The sequence below is a fragment of the Peromyscus californicus genome, unplaced genomic scaffold (genome assembly GCF_007827085.1).
Source record: "Peromyscus californicus insignis strain IS unplaced genomic scaffold, ASM782708v3 Scaffold_23__1_contigs__length_62951481, whole genome shotgun sequence".
NCBI classification, from domain to species: domain Eukaryota; kingdom Metazoa; phylum Chordata; class Mammalia; order Rodentia; family Cricetidae; genus Peromyscus; species Peromyscus californicus.
In genome coordinates, this window is record NW_026294534.1 from 8,756,672 (window position 1) to 8,778,902 (window position 22,231).

At 45.8% G+C, this 22,231-nt stretch overlaps 1 protein-coding gene across 4 annotated transcripts; it reads left to right on the plus strand.

The window, feature by feature from the left end:
- Positions 1 to 1,433: 1,433 nt before the first annotated feature.
- Positions 1,434 to 21,863, plus strand: Upf3a (UPF3A regulator of nonsense mediated mRNA decay). Of its 4 annotated transcripts, none has more exons than XM_052751732.1 (9): positions 1,434 to 1,658; positions 1,973 to 2,079; positions 3,581 to 3,687; positions 5,468 to 5,566; positions 5,704 to 5,814; positions 9,811 to 9,866; positions 9,955 to 10,110; positions 12,232 to 12,365; positions 14,030 to 14,740. In XM_052751732.1, exons 1-9 carry the CDS (start codon positions 1,455 to 1,457, stop codon positions 14,325 to 14,327), a joined length of 1,272 nt encoding a protein of 423 aa, XP_052607692.1. In that variant the 5' UTR covers positions 1,434 to 1,454; the 3' UTR covers positions 14,328 to 14,740. The 4 variants fall into 4 exon arrangements, with proteins under 4 accessions (XP_052607692.1, XP_052607694.1, XP_052607696.1 ...); XM_052751734.1 differs by lacking the exon at positions 14,030 to 14,740 and adding an exon at positions 16,030 to 16,372 and having other exon boundaries at positions 1,437 to 1,658; XM_052751736.1 differs by lacking the exon at positions 14,030 to 14,740 and adding an exon at positions 12,495 to 12,763 and having other exon boundaries at positions 1,438 to 1,658.
- Positions 21,864 to 22,231: the final 368 nt, after the last annotated feature.

The following is a 22,231-nucleotide window of genomic DNA, read 5'->3' on the forward strand; positions in this document are numbered from 1 at the left end:
CCAAACACTTCCACAATCCTCCAAATAACATGGTCAGGCCTGTCAGCAATCGCCCACTATCTAGGACCAATTTCTATCCTAGTTTTCTGTTGCTGTGATAAAATACTAAGAACATCTTGTGGCAGAGAGAGATTTATTTGCTCTTGCAGCTGTTAAGTCAACAATCCATCATTGAGGGGAAGTCAGGGCAGAAATTCTAGTAGGAACCTGGAGGCAAGATCTGCAATAGCAAGCACAGAAGAATGCTGCTTATTGGCTTATTTATTACAGCCAATAACCAACCTGCTCTGGGTGGAACTGCCCACAGTGGGCATTAGTCATTAGTCAAGAAACTGTCTGCATAGGCCAATCTGATGAAAGCAGTACCTCAGTTCAACTGAGTGATTGCGTCAAGTTGATATAAACTAACCAAACTAACCGGCAGTTTACAGAACAGTTAAGAGGGTGTTAGGTCAGACACACAGATGGGCAATCAATGCCTTTGTTCAGGAGGCTAAAGCTACCCTGATAATTTTGGCTCTGAGTTTATAATCCAATTTACTTGTGAAGTTACTATCCATCAGCTCTGTACAATCTAGCATCTGGGTGTGGGGTTTTGTTTTTGTGTTTTTTCCTGACAACTCATCTCCACATTTTTATCAGCCTCTCAAACACACATTTTCTTCCTAATAAGGTTAACAGGCCAGCATAGCTTCTGGTCAGCATAACTGGCTACTCCAAACTGAGCAGGTTCAAACAGTGGGCTCCGAACCCTAGGCTTCCTTGGAACCATGAAATACTGGAGACTGCTCCTGCTCATGGGTTTTATAGAAGGCTGATGTTTGAGGCCTTGTACACTGTTTTTGAGTCTTTGGCCTATTTAAAACGTCACATTTCAAGAGTGTCAATATCAATACAGGCTTCACAATACAATCTGTAAATACATTTCTGAAATTTTCTCAGGAGAAAGGTGCTATAACTAAAAACTACAGCCAACGGTACGTAAAATCTGAGCACATAGGAAAACTGTTGCTTGTAGGTCTATAGAAGAAAAATGTTTTTTTAGTTTCGGTGCTGCCCCGGTGAGACTGAGTGGGCCAGAAATGGTTCCTGGGGCCTCCCAGTCCCAGACTATCATGGATGCATGCCATCCACATCGCAGGTCAGCAGCCCACGGGATATCCGGAACGTGCGTTTGTTTTCCGTGCACAGTGTGACGGCATCGATTTCCTGTCGCCGCTGTCGGAGGATGCTGAGGATGTTTTGGTAACGTGCAACCTTGGGGCACCGCCAGCCTTCAGGGCCCGCCTGGCTGCCCACCCCCGGCGCAGGGCAGCACTGGCACCGCCCCTTCCCCCCGGCAGGCCCGGGGAGGGGACGCTGGACACCGAATGCCAAGGGAGGGGCTGCCTAGTCCTCGCGAGGCTTCGTTCTCGCGGTGGAGGCGGCGGTGGGAGGGCGGGCGGCCGGTGGGGATGCGCTCGGAAGAGGGGGCCGGAGGCCTGGGTGAGGCCCTTCCTGCGCGGGCTCCCAGCTGGAGGGAGAAACTGTCGGGCCCGGAGGCCCCGTTCCGCCGCGAGTCGCCGCGGAGGGAGTCGGCGGCGGCGGCGCCGGCCCCGGCCTTCAGCGAGAGCGGGGCGGGCAAGCCTCGCGAGGAGAAGAGGACGGCCCTGAGCAAGGTGGGGGCGGGGCCTCGGAACCTCCCGCGGGGAGACTGGTCCAGGGCACGCCGCGGGGTGGGGCCAGCCGTTCTCGCGAGAGCACGGCTTTGAGCCCGAGGAGGGCGGGGCTTGAGGAGAGTGGGGCGGTGTGCTGGTCTTAGGGGCGGGGCCTCGGCCGCGGCGTTCCCATGGGGATGCGAGCCGCCGCCTCCCCAGGCAGGCTAGAGTCGGGGAGCAGCGGTGGTCGGGCTCGGTGGGCCCGCGGCCTGGGTGGGCCGAGCGGCCGGGCGGCCGGGCGGCAGCATCTAAATGACGAGCCATGGTCATCCCAGGTGGTCCTCCGGCGTCTGCCCCCCGGCCTCACCAAAGAGCAGCTGGAAGAGCAACTGCGCCCCCTGCCTGCGCACGATTACTTTGAGGTGGTGGCTGCGGACCTCAGGTGAGGGTTGCCGCGGGACGCGGGTGATGGACTGAGGACCTGGCAGCGCTCGTGATTGCCATCTGTCCCCCTTCATCTGTCCCCCTTCCAGCTGTCAGTGCACGCCCGTTATGGATGGGCATGACATTCTCACTCTGTACAGGACCGTGGTGCGCCGGTGACACCGCACGTTGTGTCCTTTGTGTTTCCAGGCCTCCCTCCACATAGCTTTTAATAAATTGTATGATGAGAAAAACCAGAGTGCATCCCTTATACACGTGAGTCTGGAGTGTTTTCGCTAGTGAAGGACCAGGAATTGAGCCCGGAGAAGTGGGATTGCCATCGTGTTCCTGTGGGCAGCATCACCCAGTCAGACAGGTTCTCTTTCTGCAGTGATTGGAGCAACGCAGGGCTGGCCTAACCAGCAGATGTCAGTGCCATTGAGATTCGGGATTTTTCACGATATTTTTATATCCTTTTATGTTTTCGTTTATGTCTTATGCAAATTCCTTTGGGATACCTGTTTTTGTAAAAAGAAAAAGAAAAGAAAAATCGTCTTCAAATAAAAATACAAGTAGTTGTTAAACAGGTGGTTTTCGGATAGCTGAAGTTTAGAAAAACAGTTAACACAACAGGGAGTGACTCAGGGTACAATCCCAGCCCCTCCTTGTAACTTGCACCCTCCCTACGAACAGACTTCTCTGACCTTTAGTAGTCTCTGTGAAGTGGAATTGAAGAGTTCCTACCTGTGAAAAGAAGTGTGGCTGAGAGGGAGAATGCTTTCATTTTTTCTAAGTACCAACGCTCCTGAAACTGGCCTACCCATCTGAAAAGAACCTCATAGTACTACATCCTCATCCATGAAAGAGCCAAGACTAGTCATCTTCTTGTTCTTGATGTACCAGGAATGACTAAAAACGTCCAAATGTTCATGGCCGTTGGGTGACTTCTGAAGTCTAGTATTTGTTTGTCTTTCGAGACAGGGTTTCTGTGTAGCCCTGGCTGTCCCCGATCTCACCCTGTAGACCAGGCTGGCCTTGAACTCACAGAGATCTGCCTGCGTCTGCCTCCCAAGTGCTGGGACTAATCACCACCGCCAGGCTGAAGTCTAGTAATTTAATCTTAGTTATGTACAGTAGAGACGCTCCTGAGTAATCAAGGCTTCAGTTAATGGTTGGTTTTTTTGTTTTGTTTTTTGCTAAAGAATATCCAGATTGGAGCCGGGTAGTGGTGGTACACATCTTTGGTCCCAGCACTCAGGAGGCAGAGGCAGGTGGATCTCTGTGAGTTCTAGGCCAGCCTGGGCTATGGTATGAGTTTCAAGACAGCCAGGGCTACACAGAGAAACCCTGTCTCAAAAAAACAAAGACAAAAACAAAAAGACTATCTAGATTGTTATAATTAGCTGAGAAGTGATTATTTGGCATAAAAAATATTTGCTGTATTAATAAAAGATAAATAAGGCAAAACTAAGGGAGTCCTGCAGTCTTACTAACATTTTTATTGTTATCTCATATTTCAGTCTCTATCCTCATCTCTACTCAAGAGCATACATTAATTTTCGGAACCCTGATGACATCCTTCTGTTCAGAGATCGTTTTGATGGATATATCTTCATTGGGAATAAAGGTTAGGGCCTGTATATGTGTGTGTGTGTGTGTGTGTGTGTGTGTGTGTGTGTGTGTGTGTGTGTGTGTGTACACTCCTCTGTGTGTATATACGCCTTTGTGTGTGTCCACTTGTGTATCTGTGTTTGTATATGTACACTCCTCTGTGTGTGTACACGTCTGTGTGTATGTGTACATTCCTGTGTGTATATGTCTCTGTGTGTATGTACACTCCTTTGTGTATACATCTCTGTGTGTGTATGTACACTCCTGTGTGTATACATCTCTGTGTATGTACACTCCTCTGTGTGTGTACACTTCTGTGTGTGTACACTCCTGTGTGTATACGTCTCTGTATGTGTGTATGTACACTCCCTGTATGTGTATACTCCCGTGTGTATATGCCTCTGTGTATATATACACTTGTTATCTGTGTGTGTATGTGTACACTTTTCTGTGTGTGTGTACACTGGTGTATCTGTGTGTGTGTATGTACACTCCTCTGTGTGTATGTACACTTCTGTGTCGTGTTGTAATTGTGGAGATCAGAAGGCAGCTTGTCAGAGTCAGTTCTCTCCTGTCGGTATGGGTCGCAGGGATCTTCCTTAGGTCATCAGGCTTGGTAACGAGTACTGCTGCCCACTAGGCCATCTTGCCGGCCCCAGCCCCTCCTTGTCCCTTGTTCATTCTGCACAGTGGAGGTTAGCCCAAAACCTATTCCAAGTAAGTTCGACCTTTACCATCAGAGGAGTGCATGACTCACAAGCTTTAAAATGATAGTGCTCAGTGGGTTTAACTCTGAGGCCGAGGGTTCCATGTATTGGTTTAAAGTCTATTAACGAGAATATTTCTTTATATGTTCATCTCCCTTCCCATATAACAATAAAATCAGCTCCTGCTGCTTCCTTCTTCACCTTTTTGTTTGAAACAGACATGTACATCATAGTACATGTCCTTGAAGTTTCCAAGCCCTAAAGCCCTGTGTCCTTTTTTTGTTTTTTGTTTTTTGTTTTTTTCGAGACAGGGTTTCTCTGTGTAGCTTTGCGCCTTTCCTGGAACTCGCTTTGGAGACCAGGCTGGCCTCGAACTCACAGAGATCCGCCTGCCTCTGCCTCCCAAGTGCTGGGATTAAAGGTGTGCACCACCACTGCCCGGCAACCCTGTGTCTCTTTTAAGCAAAGTAATTTCCTTGAGTCTCTATAACAGTTCAATAGTTGAATTGACATCTTAACATTAATTCTTTTTTAGATTTTATTTTTATTTTATGTGTATGTATGTGTCCATGCCTGAGTATATGTATGTATACCATGTGTGTGCAGGTGTCCTCAGAAGCCAGAAGAGGGCATCAGATTCCCTGGAAGTGGAGTTAAAGGTGTTTGTGAGCCACCTAATGTGAGGTGCTTAGAACTAAATCCAGGTCCCATGCAAGAACAGCAAATGCTCTTAACCACTGAGCTCTCTCTAGCCCATAACATCTTAAAATTAAAATAGTTGATTATAACAACAACAAAAACCCAAAACAACAACAGCAACAATAACTGAGTGGTGATATTTCCTTCATAAATTATTTGGAAGTAATATGGAGTAGCTGGGTTTCCTCCCTTTTCAAGGGAGCGGTTTGAGGTCGTGAGTGAGTCCTCAGGGCCATGTCATGTCAAAGTGTTTTTTCTTTGCCTCCTGCTCTTCCCGAAGCAGTTACCTTGATGACATCATCCTTTGACTCCATGTACATTAGATCATTGTTTTCCAAAGTGAATATAGTAGAGTTTCACGGTCATCTTTGGACTCTGTCTCCATAAAAGGCCTGGAGTATCCTGCAGTGGTGGAGTTTGCTCCCTTCCAGAAGATTGCCAAAAAGAAGCTGAAGAAGAAAGATGCCAAGACTGGAAGCATTGAAGATGGTGAGCCCTTTTCTGAAGCGGAATTATAAACCCACAGATGAAATGTGCTGATCAAACATTGCCTGCAGTTGGAGAGAGGGGTGTACTCATTCATTCATTCATTGATTCATTTCATTCATTCTGTTTTAAATTTACAGATCCAGAATATAAACAGTTTCTGGAAACATACAGTTTGGAGGAAGAAAAAACCAGTGCTAGTCCTGAGACACTTCTGGGAGAGATCGAAGTGAGGACAAGAGAGCTCCTCGGTCTGTTTGCCCGTTTCTTTATTGAGATGCTTATTAATGGAATATATATATATATATATATATATATATATATATATATATATATATAGATTATTCTCCTTTCTTCAAGATGAGGGTGAAATTTCTTTCTGTTACAGGCTTGATAGAAGCAGTATTTTCTACTTTCGACAAAAGAGTGATAGGGCAGGGAAATATTTTTGAGCCTTTGTTGATAAAAGCGATGTGTTTAGTGGTCGTATTTAAAATGATGACACTTCCAAAGACAAATGTGTGCTCTTGGCTGGGTCAGAGAGGAGCTTTTGTCACAATGCTGACTGTCAGCAGCCGTGAGGGGACCTCGGGAGCCTTTGGAGACAAGACGTTTTGCTCAGATATGAACCTGCTTTGCTGCTTGGGCAGAGTAGCAAGCCTTCCGTGGAAGCTAAGCAGTCAGTCTGTGCATAAGCGCAGCCAGCAGCCAGGGTCTGCTTGAACTCCATTCACGCTTCCTCCTAGAGTGGAGTGGTTAGAAATGTTTGTCTCCTGTAATAGGCCCCAGAAAATGCACATGCAGACATGGAGCACCTTTATTTTTCACCAGGCACACCCGGTTTAGTCTCAGACACACCTGAATGTTCCATTTCCGACTAGTCTCAGGATCAAAAACCTCTTCTCAAGGGGCTGGAGGGATGGCTCAGAGGTTAAGAGCATCAGTTGCTCTTCCAAAGGATCCAGGTTGGATTCCCAGCCCCTAGACAGTGCCTTACAGCCATCTATAGCTGCAGTACCAGAGGATCCAGTGCCTTCTTCTGGCCTCTGAGGGCACTGCACACACATGGTACACAGACATGCATGCAGACAGAACACCCATACACATTCAAAAAAAGATTTAAAAAAAACAAAACAAAACCCTTTTTTAAAAAACAAAACCTGGCACCCCTTATGTGTTCTGCTTACCTGTCAAGACTTGTATAACATCTCAGGTATAATTGGTTCGTTAGTCTTCACATGAATTCCTTGCTCAGTTTCCTCCCCCACTCCCATGGTTGAAATACATTGTCATCTTCGTAGTTGCAGAAAAGAGACAGTAGAAATTTAGTGTCTGGAGAATGAACAGACCACAGAGTCCGGAGCTATAGGAACAGAGTGTAAGCTCGTATAATTGAGAGATGTAAGAAACCCTAGTGTTGAGACTGGAGACCCAGATTCCTGTCAGGGAGTGGATCATTGCTCTGTCCGCAGTGGGTGGGGAATGCCAGAAAGAAGCAGGGGACTGGCTGATGGCTCTTGCTCCCCGGGGAAGGCTGTTGTATTATGCTGAGCGTATGTTTTAGAGGTCAAATATTGGGGGAGGGAGGATGGTAGACAGATTAGTGAGGGGGCTAAGGGGTAGAGAGAACTAAAGACCAGAGATCTAAGACGAGCAGATGGCTAGTTATATATATTTGCATATGTAATATGTACATACATAATATATACATAGAGAAGGTGGAGAAAGATACTTTGGGGGCAAAAATCGAGATCTGATTTCAAAACTTGTTATACTTGCAAAGTTAGAAAAGGCAAGTTAGGTATTTTTAAAACTCACCTTCCAGGCCCCTCCTCCATCTTTCTTGGTCTGTTTAAGTGTTTCTTGTTACAGGGTCTGTCGCTTCAGGCCACCTTTGAGACATCTTTTTGTGGGTCGGATCTAGCTCTGTTCCCACAGAGGGCCTCTGTCCTTGTCATCTTGGTGCCCGTTGTATTACCAGCAGTACTTATGTATTGACCAAATGCCAGGCTGACTCTTAGCCCCCAGGCGGGCGCTTCACTCACCCCAGACATGGACTCTGGAGGCTGCTGTAGTTGCTTCTCTGCTTCTCAATTTGAATCTTCACCACGTCATTGATAGGAGTTGCCAATATTTTCTTAGCTTTTAACCTTTTGCAGAGTCTTGTGAACAAGCCTAACAAATAAGGTTTGAATAAGATTATGATAAACTCTCGTTGGCAGGAGGTCTTTGGAATGGACATACCTAGGATTAGCTCTGAGACTTGGCACTTCATAACCTCAGCAAACCTCATCACCTCCTTGAGCCTTGTAAAATTTTGTGATACAGTAATTAGGGAAGGAGGAGGAAAGTGTATCCATGTTACTAAACTTTATCTTGGGATCCACTGTCTTGTTAGTCTGACAGCCAAAGTATCTCTTTGAAATGAATTCATTTCTGCCAGATTGATTACATCCATGGCCACAGCACCTGCCATAACGTGCAGGCCTCTGACCATGTCCACTCTCGAGGCTGAGTACCATTTGATCTGTCAAGTCAAGTATCAGAAGTCCTTGGTTTGAATTAGGGGCCCACGTCTAGTGGCTTCCTCACAAATTTCTACTAGTTCCTGGACCTCACGATTCTGGAAATGTCATGCCAACTCTCAGGTGTATCCAAGGATTCTTCACAGTCCCATTCAATCTGAGATCTTGAAGATCTGCAGAGCAGACCCAGACGATTCCCACCTTCTCACCATGTCCTTACATGTGGAGGTCATGGAACTCCTCCCTTTTGGAGCTGGTCCCTCTGGTGACAGACACCTGTAGGCCTGTAGCGTGCTGGGGCACCTGACATACCACTCAGCTATGAGTGGTGAGGAGTAGGAGAGGTGATGTTAAGGTAGAAGCTTGGGTATGTTCTTTAGACAAGAGGAATGGGTGCTTTTGTTGGTCAGCAGTGCCGTAAGGAATCATTTTCTAAACTTTAGTATTTGGAGTTAATGTCACATTATTCTGGTTTTACTGAGTATAAAGAAGATTGAATATCTGAAATGATAAGGACCAGAAATGTTCTGTTTGGGACTTTGGAATGTTTGTATATATGTAATAAAATATTGTGGAGATGGGACACAAGTCTAAAGATAAAATTGTGTTTTCTGTGTATTTTAAGCACATAGTGCAAAGGCAGTTTTATACATTTGTAATGCCTCTCTGACTGACATATCTCATCACATGTAGACTTTTCCACTGTGTCATTATGCCAGTGCTCAAAACTTTGGTTGAAGGCATTTCAGATTTTGGATTTTTGAATTAGATTGGCATGTATTAAAGGCTCTGTGTTGTTGGGGCTGGAGAAATGGCTGAGTGGTTAAGAGCACTTGTTGCTTCTGCAGAGGACCCCAGCAGTTCCCAGCACCCACATGGCAGCTCACTACCATTACTAACCAGTTCCAGGGAATCTGACATCCTGTTCTGACCTCCACAGGCACCAGGCATAAACATGGTACATAGACATACATGCAGACAAACACTCATACAGATAGAGTGAAACTAAATAAACATTAAAAGAAAAACACTAAAAACTGGAAAAGCAAAAACTGGCAATTTGCATAGCATCAAAGTAAGTATGTAAATGCTATTTATGATTCTTCAGAAGTATAAAAAGATGTTAATAACATTTGAGAAGCTTAAGATTATCACACACATACTACTTTTTTTGCCCACTGTGTGAGCAATATTAATGACTACTTGAAGAAAAAGAATCTTGTGTCTTTTTCTTCACTGACGCCTGTGCCCCCGTAAATAACCGCTTGCCTGTAGTCCTATAAACAGCCTAGTTAAACTCCCTGGGTCACCCCACCACAACACGGAAGGTAGACCGTGGAAGTCGGAGGGTTAGCTGGGAAGAGAAAGGCTACTGCAGGAGTGGGAGGGTCAAGGACTGGTCATGGAGTGTAAATGTGATCGAAATGCATTGTATACATGTATGAAAATGTCAAAATGACCTATTATTGTCTATAATTGATATATGCTAATAAAACGCTTAAAAGAATGGCATGCTTACCATGTGCAAAATTATCAGTACCTCCAGATTACTTACATTTGTCATAATAGAATAAGAATGCCCCTGGGTACAGTGCATGCCCGTGTAAATTTTAGAGATAGTATTCTTCCCCTAATTATTTTAATATTAAATTGGAAACAAGTATTTAAAATAAATCTCAATTTAGAAGTGATTTGTGATGTATTACAATTTTTGTTCTTTAGCCAGAAGAACCACACCTCTTTTGGAATATATTAAAAATAGAAAACTAGAAAAGCAGGTAGGTGTCGATTTACCCGGTGACTATCTGTCCTGTGCTCGCTGGTTCCATCCACAAAATCTACATACGTGTTTGTCTATACTTTCAGAGAATTCGAGAAGAAAAGCGCGAAGAGCGGAGGAGGAGGGAGCTGGAGAAGAAGCGTTTACGGGAAGAGGAGAAAAGGAAAAGGAGAGAGGAGGAGAGATGTAAAAGGAAAGAGGTGGATAAGCAGAAGAGAACCGAGAAGGAAGTGAAGATTAAGGTAATACTGGGGAAACATTTCTTCTTCCCCCACAGTGTAGTTCTCCTAGAGTGATGAGGCCATCTAAGTATTCAGTTAATCCAGCCTTTATCAGTGCTTTATACCCACTCTACAACAGTGGCCTCAGACGTTCCCCTAAGGTCAGGCGTCCTTACACAGCCTACGTACGTGTGCTCAGGCAGTGGAAGGCATGAGGCTCTGGCCTCCCAGTGTGGAGTGGGTCACGGCACCCAAAGGGTCCCTGCCTTAGATTCTCCTGAGAACTTCCTGCAGGGCTTCTCCATGTCCTGCCTCAGTAGCTCAGAACTCAGACTCACACCCAAGGCTCAGCACTAGGCAGCCCCCATCACTTTCACCCTCATGTCCAGTTTCCCCCATGACTGATGCATCCGTTCACATTGATTGAAGAGATTTTTCTCCTCGATATATTGGTCAGCATTGGAGTCAACCCTTCTTAGGACTTTTTTAAACTGAGATTTCAGCCCGGCATGGTTTCACCTTACTCCACGGAAGATTTAAGGTACTTATTAGGGTTCTGAAGAACTGTACAAATAAAGAAAGTATCAACTATCACTAACTGTTACTTTTAATACATAAGGAACATGTCTATGGTTAGCAAAGTCTGTGTGTATGCACGACATAGTGCCTGGTAACTGCAGAGGCCGGAAGAGAACGTTGGATGCCCTGGAGCTGGAGGAGCCACATGTGGGTGTTATCACGTAATCCAGGTCCTCTTCAAGAGCAACAAGTGCTCTTAACCACCGAGCCAGTTCTCCAGCCCCTGATGTCTGTTGTTTTTAAAATTGCATAGTATCATAGGAGCAGTGAAGTCAGGGAACCTGACCAAAGCTGTAAGAGCAGAAGACTAATGGGCAGAGAGAGTCTTCAAAAAGCTACTCACAAGGGTGGAGCTGTAACTCAGTTGGTAGAGTACTGCCTAGAGTGGGTTAAGCTGTGATTTTAAATCCCAGTACCACATAAGCCAGGTGTTTTAACATAAGCCTGTGTTGCTAGCACTGAGAGACAGAGTCAGGGGGCTCAACAGTTCAAGGCCGGACTGAGTTAGATAGCAAGAACTTGTCTCAAAAAACAAAAGGGCGGGGATGGAGAGATGCTCAGTGGTTAGTTAGGAGCAGGAGAGCATGTGGGTTCCTGTGGTGGAGGCTTTCACTGCCACATAGACAAGAATTAGAAGACAAAGAAGGAAGACGCAGGACATGACAGAGCTTCCAAGGGCTTGTTTCGAATGACCTAGTTCCAAAATAATACCTCTAGCTGGAGACCAAGGGTTTAACACATGAATTTTTGGGAAGATTTAATACTCAGACTGTAACAGTGACTATGAGATTAACTTGTATAGTGACTTCATGTAAGGACACTTTAATGTTGGCACAAGGACAAAACTACCTAATAAAGTGTTGCTCAGAATTAGGCTCCATTAGCAGGGTATGTGTGTACTAACATGTAAATCAAAATTGGATCACCGTGGAGACCCCCAGAGGTTTCCTAGTGAGATCTGAGCTTGCTTTACCCAGCAGAGCTGCATAGGGGAATGATTGGACCACAGGTGTGGTTGCCAGGTGTTTGGAAGGGTCTGCACTTGGCTGTGTGGTATGCTTTGATCTAGCAAGGGGGAGATCTTTTGCCCTGCCCCTTGGCATTGTTATAAAAAGCCCTTTTGAAGAGACAGAAGGGGCCAGTGGATTTTGATCCAGGCCCTCCCAAAACATTGCTGTGTTTCTGTCTGTCTCCTCTCTGCTATCTTTCTATCTAAAAGTTTCTTATTCCTCTCTTCTCCTCATAGGAACCCTTAAAAGGTGGGAGCTGGCCTCAGATCAATACACATTTTGTTTTATAGTGTTCTTTTGTTAAATTGGATGCCATTATTTTAACAATCCTACATCATTTTTCATAATTGTAAAGATTTTATTGATAGTGTCATATGTATTAAACCCAAAACAGATGGGTGGCAGTTGTTCTTGTTTTTGATTTTTGGGCCTACAACAATTCCTTTGCTATTCAAACATTTGAGCTCAATATTGGTATATATTTTTAATTATTTAACAATTTATTTTATGATATAGCATTGAGTAATATTTTATTAACGTTACAATTTCTCAGCTTCTTAAAAAGCTGGAAACAGGAGAAGAAGCAACCACAGAGAAACCCAAAGAAAGAGGTGACTCAGTTGGTCCTGGAGACGAGAAGCAGGAACCCCGGCCAGTGGAAGGCCTGCCGGAGATGCCTGGGGAGAGGTGAGCATGCTCTTGTTCCTGTGACTGCCTCCTGCCCCCAGTGTGGAGTCACAGCATCAATGCAAGTTGTGTGCTCTTCACATTGCCCTTGGAGTATGCTAGCTTGTTTGTTTCTGTTGACCATGCCAGGAGTTAGTAAGCATCGAGTCAGCAGTCTCGGGTGGCTCTTCAAATGAGGAGCGGTTCCTGGGGCTTCCTTAACGTCACTTCTTGAGCGGCTTCCTTTTCCTCCATAAGACTTCCTTCCTGGACGTATGTCTCCAGGGTCTGCCTCTGAGTCTTTATTTCTGTGTGGTTTGTACCTGGTCATTGCTTCCCTCTGTGTGTTGAGGTTTCCCCCACATTTTTTTTCCAGCTCCCCTACAGTTAATCTGTGATTAAATCTCAGCTACCTACAACTACAAATTTCAGAGTCTGATCTTTTCGAGGTGGCCAGTTTTGGGGGTTTTGTTTGTTTGTTTCTGTGGTGGAGCAGTAGGCCTTCAATAGTGAAATCCCCTCCTTAGGTCTGTCTTTTGTTGGTCTTACCTCCATCTTTACCTGCTCATGACACGGTTTCATGGGAAGAGCTCAGCCGTGAAGCTGGCAGGCATAGCCCCCTGCCCTGACTATCTATCATACCTGCCACACACACCCAGGCTTGCCCGACCTAGGGTTCCTGCCGCTCTTGGAATCTCTACCCTTTGATTCGGGTTGGAGTATTTTAGTGTCATTGTTTATGGTACAGCAGTACCTGTTATTGCTGTCATAAGTCCTCACTTGTTCCCATGCCTCCCGTGTGGATAAGCCACAGAGGGGACATGGTGGTGGCTTGTACCCATGGTTCAGGGAAGCAAAGACTTCAAGAACCCCAAACCAAGTAGCCATGTACTTACTCACTATTCACTTAGCCTTTAGATATGCCTCAGTCAGTCACCTGGCCGTATTAAACCCAAGTTCAGTCGGGTGCTGTGCTTAGAGCAGAATAAAACTGTTGAGGCTGTGTCGCATGCACGCCTGGGAATCTAGACTGTCACTCGTTTAGTTAAGCTGTAAAGTGGGGAGAGTTAGGAGTGTGTCTGCATATCTCAGCATTATGTCACTGCATGCTTGTCATTCAGATATAGTAGCAGATATTATTTGTCCATCTTTCCACGTCCTTTGTTAGATGCTTACTGTGAGCCCATTGCTGCTAAACTCACCCCTGTAGTGATGGGCTCAGCTCCTGTGCACCCCTGTAATGATGGGCTCAGCTCCTGTGCACCCCTGTAGTGATGGGCTCAGCTCCTGTGCACCCCTGTAGTGATGGGCTCAGCTCCTGTGCACCCCTGTAGTGATGGGCTCAGGTCCTGTGCACCCCTGTAGTGATGGGATCAGCTCCTGTGCACCCCTGTAGTGATGGGATCAGCTCCTGTGCACCCCTGTAGAGATGGGATCAGGTCCTGTGCACCCCTGTAGTGATGGGATCAGCTCCTGTGCACCCCTGTAATGATGGGCTCAGGTCCTGTGCACCCCTGTAGTGATGGGATCAGCTCCTGTGCACCCCTGTAGTGATGGGATCAGGTCCTATACACCCCTGTAGTGATGGGCTCAGGTCCTGTGCACCCCATTCAGAGTCTAGAAGGGAGACAGATAATCAGCCATCTACCTACAGTTAGTTATTGACCGTTTGTATTGACTCACAGGTTGCAGGATGGCAGTGATAAAGAGCAAAGGGACAAAAGATTTCGAGAGAAAGAACCTGAAACTCCAAGATGTCACCCAGATGGTTGCAGAAAGCACAGCAGTCACTCTGAGTTTACCAGGTTTCCCAGGAGGAGCGAAGACGAACCCAAGTCGGGGAAAGCCTTCACCCAGGATAGAGGGAAGAAAGGGAGCCAGGATGGGGGTGTCCCTGTGGACAAGGCAGAGAGAACGAGCAAGGGACAGGAGTGTGACAGCCTGGGCCTAAGAAAGGAGCGCCTGGGGAACAAAGTTCTGTAGTCCCCTGGGCCCGTCTTCCCTGTCGATACGTGCCAAGAGTACGCAGTGTGCCTCTGAAGTCTCCTAACGACTTTCCCCAAATAAAAGGAGACAAGAGAAATCTGCCTAGGTGTGTAGAGGTCAGGGCTGCACTCTGCCTGTCAGCTCACACGCCCATGGGGGCTGGCTTTGAAAGTCTGTTTCTTCTAGAGTATTCTTGCTCTCCTGGGGTACGCCGAACTTAAATTCAGAATAAAACATACTGTCATCTTTTTAAAGAATCAGGCTTCTATTTACCAGAAAAAAATTGTTTAGCATAAATCATTTACTTGAGATTAATGTTGTAAAATGTAGCTTTAAGATAATAAGGGAAACAGCATGTGGTGGAGCTCTCTTGGATGTCACTGACTAATAAATAGTCTCAGAGCTCGTGAGGCAGTTCTGCCTGAGTGTGAAGACAGCCGTGAGCTTCCCTTGAGCCCAGTGAAGAGATGTTTTTTTTTTCAGAAGTGTTACGGTCACTTCTGTTTGGTCACGTGCTCCCAGAGACCCATTGAGGGGGTAATGCCACTGGGTCCATGTTTAGATTGCTCGTCACTGGAAAGCCAATGTTTGGGAGCCAAGAGCTGAGGGGAAAAGAGATTAACAGAGGACTGCCATGCTGGGAGACCAGGGGCACCACCCCCAAAGCCTGTCTTAGGGAACTTAGGGACAGAGGTCTTTTATGGCAAGGGAAAGGAAGGATGGTAAGGTGGTGGACAGTGTGGTCTTGTCTTGTGGCCAGAACATCTCAATCAAACTCAGTGTCCTGGGGCTAGAACCTACAGTCTCCTCAGACAGGTGTGGACTTCCTTCACTGTAAGTTAAACCTCACATCAGTTTGCATGCTCTGTGTGAGCTGACATACAGAATTGAAGGCTAACAGTGAGTCTTCCTTACATGTTCTGAAGTTCTCTGGAGGTAGCCAGTGTTCTGGTTCTCGAAATGTTTCTAAAGGAAGATTATTTAGCAGTTGACATCTTAATCTTTAGCTGTAGCTTCCATTTAGGATGCTAGCAAAGGGATGGCTTTCCGAGGATAACTTCCCTGGGACAGGTATTGAGTGGCACTGTACTTCCGAGCCAGCCTCATGCACATGCTCACCGGGACTGGTGGCTCAATTGCCTCTGATTTGAGCATTTTACCAATGTGAACAAATGGCCACATACCAGTGACCTTGGAGGCTGGCTCTCTTCACTCACTGATTGCCTTTGGATCCATTGACGGCGCAGGGCACTGCTGACGGCCTTTTAAAAAACATATATATTAATTGATTATCTGTGTTCTATGGTGACATCCATTTTTAATGCTTTTGGGACCGGCCAAAAGAAGTGCCCAGAGATTCCTGGGGTCATTGTAACCATGGTCTATTGGAGAGAGGCATTCACCTGACCTTTCAGCAGCTTCTGTTTGAACAGTGGGGTATTTGAGACCTGTAGATGGTGCTCACCAACTGTGTGCTCATTGATCCTGATCTGCTGTTGGGGCTGCTCTGGACACAGTACTTTGTTCCTATGAGGCCTGGCAGTGTGTTGTTTAGAAGGATCAGACTGCAATCTCCATGTGTACATGTGGATGTCGTCTGAGAATGAGGCTAGCCATATTGGCTCCAAGAGCCCCCCATCTGCCTCAGGGATTCAGACCAGTGTCCACTTCCTACCTCAGGCCTTTTCCATTCTTACAGGCCAAAGAGTCTTAAGCTGAACTCCTGGCAGGATGTACCAATAAAGTTATCCTCATGAAGAGGACACTGGACAAGGACCCTACCCCTACATGACAACAAAATCATCTTCATGAAGAGGACACTGGGAAGGGTCCCTGCCTGAAGTTGTCAGCTACCAGGGAACAGGGTCTGTCTCCCTCTGTCACTCCTTCAATGCTAGCCGACCTCAGGGACTGCTGTTTTTGACGAGGGTGTCTTTGTGCCCTAAAGCAGTTGCTTATCAGGTCTGTCAATGAGAATTATAGATGTGTATGGGGAGACGTTCCAAGTTTTCATTTGAATTCATAAAACTATGAGAAGATGGCCTCCTGTTTGGATTTTTAGTAATTCCTTAACAAAGTATTTCTTTAAAGTTTCTGTTATTTCTTGTTTTCAGTCCTGGCCTTTTGACTCCTTGATAGTATTAATAATTTTATTCTAAACATAAACATCACAAAGGGGAACGGTTAGCTATCAGTGTCAATTGCTTAGCCTGGCAGTAAGTGGCATCTGGCAGTGGATTAAAGGGGTTTTCACATCTGTTGTGAAATTTCACATTTATTGTCTTTGAAAATAGTTTTTTACCTGCTGACATAACAGTGCTCACCAAGTGATCTCTCCATACTTCATGATTCTCCCGGCAGTGAGGTGCCTCTGGTGACAGAGGCGATTGGGTTGATGGGGGATCAGGCTCTCAGTAGCCAGGCGGTGTCTCCAGTGTCCCAGGACGAGGACCTTTCACTGACAAACACTTGGTCCCCAAGCCATAGTAGGTATGGCCCTTGGGCTGAATTCTGCTGGTGTGGGTAGATTCTGTAGAAAGAGGCGAGATGGGAGGTCATAGCTTTCTCCACACCACGCTGGTGGAAAGGCTTTACTGTCTTCGTCTTTTATCACTGAATTCTTGTGTTACTATGTTAGCATGTTTGCCGTCCAGGAGAGGATGGGATTCCTACAGAAGCACTTTGGCTTTCTGTTTCTTATCTTTGGAACTAAAGCCATGTTAGAGCTAAAAGTTGAGAATTGATCAACCATTTGCTCTGTGTTAATAGATTATTAAGACTACAAAAGGGCCAGGTGGTGGTGGTGCATGCCTTTAATCCCAGCACTGATGATAAACTTTCCTTTTGTATGTTTGTTTGTTTGTGTTGTGTTGTTTTTCGAGACAGGGCTTCTCTGTGTAGCCCTGGCTGTCCTGGAACTCACTCTGTAGACCAGGCTGGCCTCGAACTCACAGAGATCCACCTGCCTCTGCCTCCCAAGTGCAGGGATTAAAAGTGTGCACCACCACCACCCAGTGAAAATAATCTTATGGTTGGGGGTCACCACAGCGTGAGGACCTGTATTAAAAGGTCACAGCATTAGGAAGGTTGAGAACCACTACTCTAATGGTTACATGTAAATTCAATTTCAATCCTTTTTATCTTGTCAATTTAGTTAAATTTCGAAAAATGCTGTCTACTGTCTCTTGGTGAGTTTTTGCTAGACCCTGTATTTTGGTATAAATCTAGCCACTTCTTGCAAGTTGTCACCCCTATTTTAGTATCAAGAGAACATTTGTAAGATTCTGAATTTCTCCCAGAATACTTCACTGTTACACATCTAAGAACAAAGACAGCCATGTAAGTAATGTTACATCATAAAAGGACAAGTCTTGGACAATTTAAACTCAGTTGTCCACTTGTTAAAGGGACAGCATCATCAATGATAATGGCATTGTCATTTTTCAGTAGTTGTGTGGGACAGTCAGTATGAGTGAAGAGCGGTCTGCCATGAATTACTCTCTGGAAGAGTCACAATGGCTATGGCCCTACATGATGAGGTACAGGTTTTACAGGACAGCCACCATGCACGACAGCCTTGATAAAGGATTCTTGTTTCACTTTGGGCGTCTGGGGACTGGAAGCATTTCCAGCTAACTGCTGGTAGTTTAGGGCTCCTGGGCAGATGACAGAAGCCATGCTATTTTAAGTCAGGCCTTTCTTGAATTGTCTTTGCCTAGATTCATATGTGGAAGTCCTTATCCAATATGGCCACACTGGAGTATGGAAGTAATTCAGGTCACATATGCTTAGGACAGTGGTTTGACTGATTGATGACAGCATAAGTAGAGATCAGAACAGGCCCCTCTGCTGGTGAGAACACAGTGAGAAAGCCTCCTCTGGCGCCACCAGGAGAGATTTCAGCAGAAGCCACATTGGCAGAGCAGGAGACCTGTGCAAGTAGGGAGTCTTTGAGCCCATCCCCCACCTCTAGCCTCCTGGATTAGTCATATGTTGCTGTGACACAAGCATCCTAAGGGGTTATTCTGGTTCACCATTCCAGGAAACAGACTGTCACAGAGGGGAAGGCGTGAGGGCAGGATCATGAGGCAGCTGGTCACGTGTGTCCACAGTCAGGAAGCGCAGAGAGATGAGGGCTGATGCTCAGCTAGCATCCTTTTGATGCAGTCCAGACTCAAGTCCTGGGAGCAGTGTTGACCCGGCCCACCTCAGTTATCTAACCAAGATAATCCCTCCCAGGCGTCACCAGGGACTCCTCTCAGGTGATTCTAGGTTCTGTCAAGTAGATAGTTAATATTAGCCACTGCACCTCCTCTCAACATGGGGACCTGCAGCTGCACTTCAGTCCAGTGTTGGGTCCAGGAGACCCCAGAGCCTTTCCATTCACCCACAGTCTCCCCTGTCCCTTGTTCATGGAGTGTCCCTCCGTAACAGCGTGTTTATTTTCTGTGGGGCACTGTTTATCGGGTTAGCCTGTCCGTGAAATTAGTAAACTCCATGAAGTTCGGGACTGAGTTTTTCCGTGGCTGAGTGTGCCCTCTCCTCACAGGGTATCTAGCACCCAGAGAACTGGTAGTAGCTGCTGGGAGGTGAGGCATGAGCAGAAAGGCAGTGTCTTCCGGGCACACGTCAGAACACCTGCACAAATATTTGTCTTACAAATACTATGGGTTTTGTCTAGAATTTCTCATAAGCTGGATGTTTTTAGTTAAACCACTTAAATCTCTGAATTTTTTTTGTGTGTGAGTGGGGATAGTGGGTGGAGACAGGGTCTCGTGTTTTTGTGTGTGAGTGGGGATAGTGGGTGGAGACAGGGTCTCGTGTATTCCTGGCTAGCTTCAAGCTTGCTGTATGGCCAAAGAGGTCATTGAACTGATCTGGCTTCTTCCCCAAGTGCTGGATTTACAGATGTGTACACCACCATGAGTGGCTTTTTTTTTTTTTTTAAGATTTATTTATTATGTATACACTGTTCTGCCTGCATGTATGCCTACACACCAGAAGAGGGCACCAGATCTCATTACAGATGGTTGTGAGCCACCATGTGGGTGCTGGGAATTGAACTCAGGACCTCTTGAAGAGCAGTCAGTGCTCTTAACCTCTGAGCCATCTCTCCAGCCCCCATGATTGGCTTTTTTAATTAATTTCTATTGTATGTGTGTGTGTGTGTGTGTGTAGCCTACATGTCTGTGTACCATGTGCACGTCTGTTACCTACAGAGGACAGATGATCTAAATGGATCCATAGCCTAATCACACTGACTCAACGCAAGTGTCTGAAATAACCAGTCCAATCAGGAATTTGAGACCTTCTTCTTTCCCCACAGTTCTCTGCTAGTCAACAGATAGCCCAAAGAAATACACGGGGAAATCTACAGTTAAAACTCTTGTATAGTTTCTTTTCTCCCTTCCTCTCTTTCCAGCTTACACTGAGTTCAGAACGATAGATTCTCTGTGTCTGTAATTGCCTTTGCTTCAAACAAACCTTCTTTCACTTTATGCTTTACACATTACATGGGGATATTTTATTTTTTAGACAAGCTCTCATTGTACCTTCCTGACTGGCCTTGAACTCACCTCCTGAGTGCTGATATTAAAAGCATGGGTCACCATTCCCAGCCCCGCCCCCTTTTTTAACCTTTAGTAAAAACTACAACATTGTGTTTCCATCTGCTTATGCTAGGAGTTCTTCTCAAGATAACCAGTTCCTTTGGTCATGGGTTAACAGCAACAAAAATAGTGACATTATATGAAGTTATAATCTATTTGCTTGTTTGTTTATATATATTTGTTTATTTTGGTTTTTGGGACAGGGTCTCTCCATGTAGTCTTGGCTAGCCTGAAACTCACTATAGACCAGACCAGGCTGGCCTTGGATTCCCAGAGATCTGCCTGCCTCTACTTTCTTATGGCTGGTATTAAAGGCATGCACCAACATGCCTGGCTTTTTGATGCTGGCTATTAAATCTACAGTCATTGTACATATTAAAAATGATATGTGGCCACTGAGCTACAATCTCTGCCCAGAAGTGAAGGGTTTTTTTTTTTTACATCATTCCCTTCCTCCTTAATATTTATTCTGTATGATAATCAGCAAGGAAAAAAAAAAAACATGTTAAAGGTATACCTTTTGGAATTTCTTGCAGGTTTTGACAGCTGCCGAACATCATCAGAATTAAGAAGAGAGATTATCCATGTGATTATGTGGCTAACCAGGCATTTGAACCAACAAATTGTTTTCCCTGTCACAGGTTCAAAGAATAATCCAAAACTTTTTTTCTAATCAAATGCTTTGTGTATTTTCCCTAAAGATCAGAGACAAACAGACACTAGATTGTGACAAGCTAACACTTTTCCCACCTGCTCCTTAAAAACAGTAACAACAACCCAAACTCTGGCTTTTAAAAGCCATACACCTGTGTGCATTCACAGGGCTATTTTTTTTTGTTTGTTTGTTTTGTTTTTTGAAACAGGGTTTCTCTGTGTAGCTTTGGAGCTTGTCCTGGAACTCACTCTGTAGCCCATGCTGGCCTCGAACTCACAGAGATCCACCTGCCTCTGCCTCCCCAGTGCTGGGATTAAAGGTGTGCGCCACCACCGCCTGGCCACAGGGCTATTCTTATCCTTAAGGTAAAGCTGCATTCTCTCGGAGACAACTCTGGTTTCTAAAACATCCTTCACTGTGTAAATGAAGTGATGGTGTCTTCAGGTCATGCAGCTCTACTATCCCCAGTAGTGGGTCTTTGAAAACGCTGCTGTTCCCTTCAAAGGCGATCTCACTGGGTGCCTCTTATGCACTGAGCACACAGTCTCTGATGTCACAGGGCCACACTTACAAATAAAAAGAACAAGAGGGCTGAGGAGGTGACTCTGGATAATCAGTGGGTGTTCTGATTCCTAGCATCCATGTAAAAAAACTAGATGGGCATGTGGCCTGAGCTATGTGGCCAGTGGCAGAGGTGGGGTGGGAGTGAAGGGATTGGAGATAAGGACTCTACAGAGCAAGCTGGCCAGTAAGATTAGCCAAATCAGCATGCTCTGGGTTCAGTTGAAAGACCTCGCCTCAGTATATTAGTGATCAAGGAAGATACCCAACATCAACCTTGGGCCTACACACACGTGTGAGCGTGCACCTGTGCACGCGCCTATGCTTCACCCAAAAGCCACATTGCGGGTGGTGATACTCTAATGACTGTCCAGTATTCCTCAGGTTAGTATTCACAGTGTTGTAAGGAGTGGGGAGATAGCTTAACTGGTAAAGTTCTTGCCACGTAAGCACAAGGACTTGAGTTCAACCCCTGTAGCACGAATCCTAATTGGTCTTATTAATAAAAACCTGGAGTCAGATATCAGGGTGAAAGCTGAAAGATCGGAGAAGCAGAGCAGCAGCCACTAGTTCTTACTTCTATGAAATCCTCTGCTGAAAGGGATCTGAGCTCCTGTCTCCTCCCACCTTATATTCCTCTCTCTGCCCAGCCATATCCCTTCCTGTCTCTACCTCCCAAGGGCTGGGATTAAAGGTGTGTGCCATCACTGCCTGGCTCTGTTTCTCTTTTAGACTGGATCAACCTTGTGTAGCCCAGGGTGGCCTTGAACTCACAGAGATCCATCTGCCTCTGTCTCCCAAGTGCTGGAATTAAAGTTGTGAGCCACCATTGCCTGGCCTCTATCACTAACTAGTGGCTTAGCTCCTCACTCTGATCTTCAAGGTAAGCTTTATTTGTTAGAGCACAAATAAAATATCACCACAAACCCCTAGGACCCATGTTTTAAAAGAACAGCTGGCATGGTTGTACACACTTGAATCTCAATACTGGGGAGGTAGGGTCAGGAAGAACCCTGGGGCTTGAGCTAGCCTTGCCTACTTGGCAAGTGCCAGGTCCCGGTGAGAGATCCTGTCTC

Coding starts and splice junctions, on each gene's coding strand:
- Upf3a (XM_052751732.1), top strand. CDS start 1,455: ATGCGCTCGGAAGAGGGGGCCGGAGGCCTGGGTGAGGCCCTTCCTGCG. Junction 2,080..3,580: donor GTGGTGGCTGCGGACCTCAG/GTGAGGGTTGCC, acceptor CTCATATTTCAG/TCTCTATCCTCATCTCTACT. Junction 10,111..12,231: donor AGAAGGAAGTGAAGATTAAG/GTAATACTGGGG, acceptor ACAATTTCTCAG/CTTCTTAAAAAGCTGGAAAC.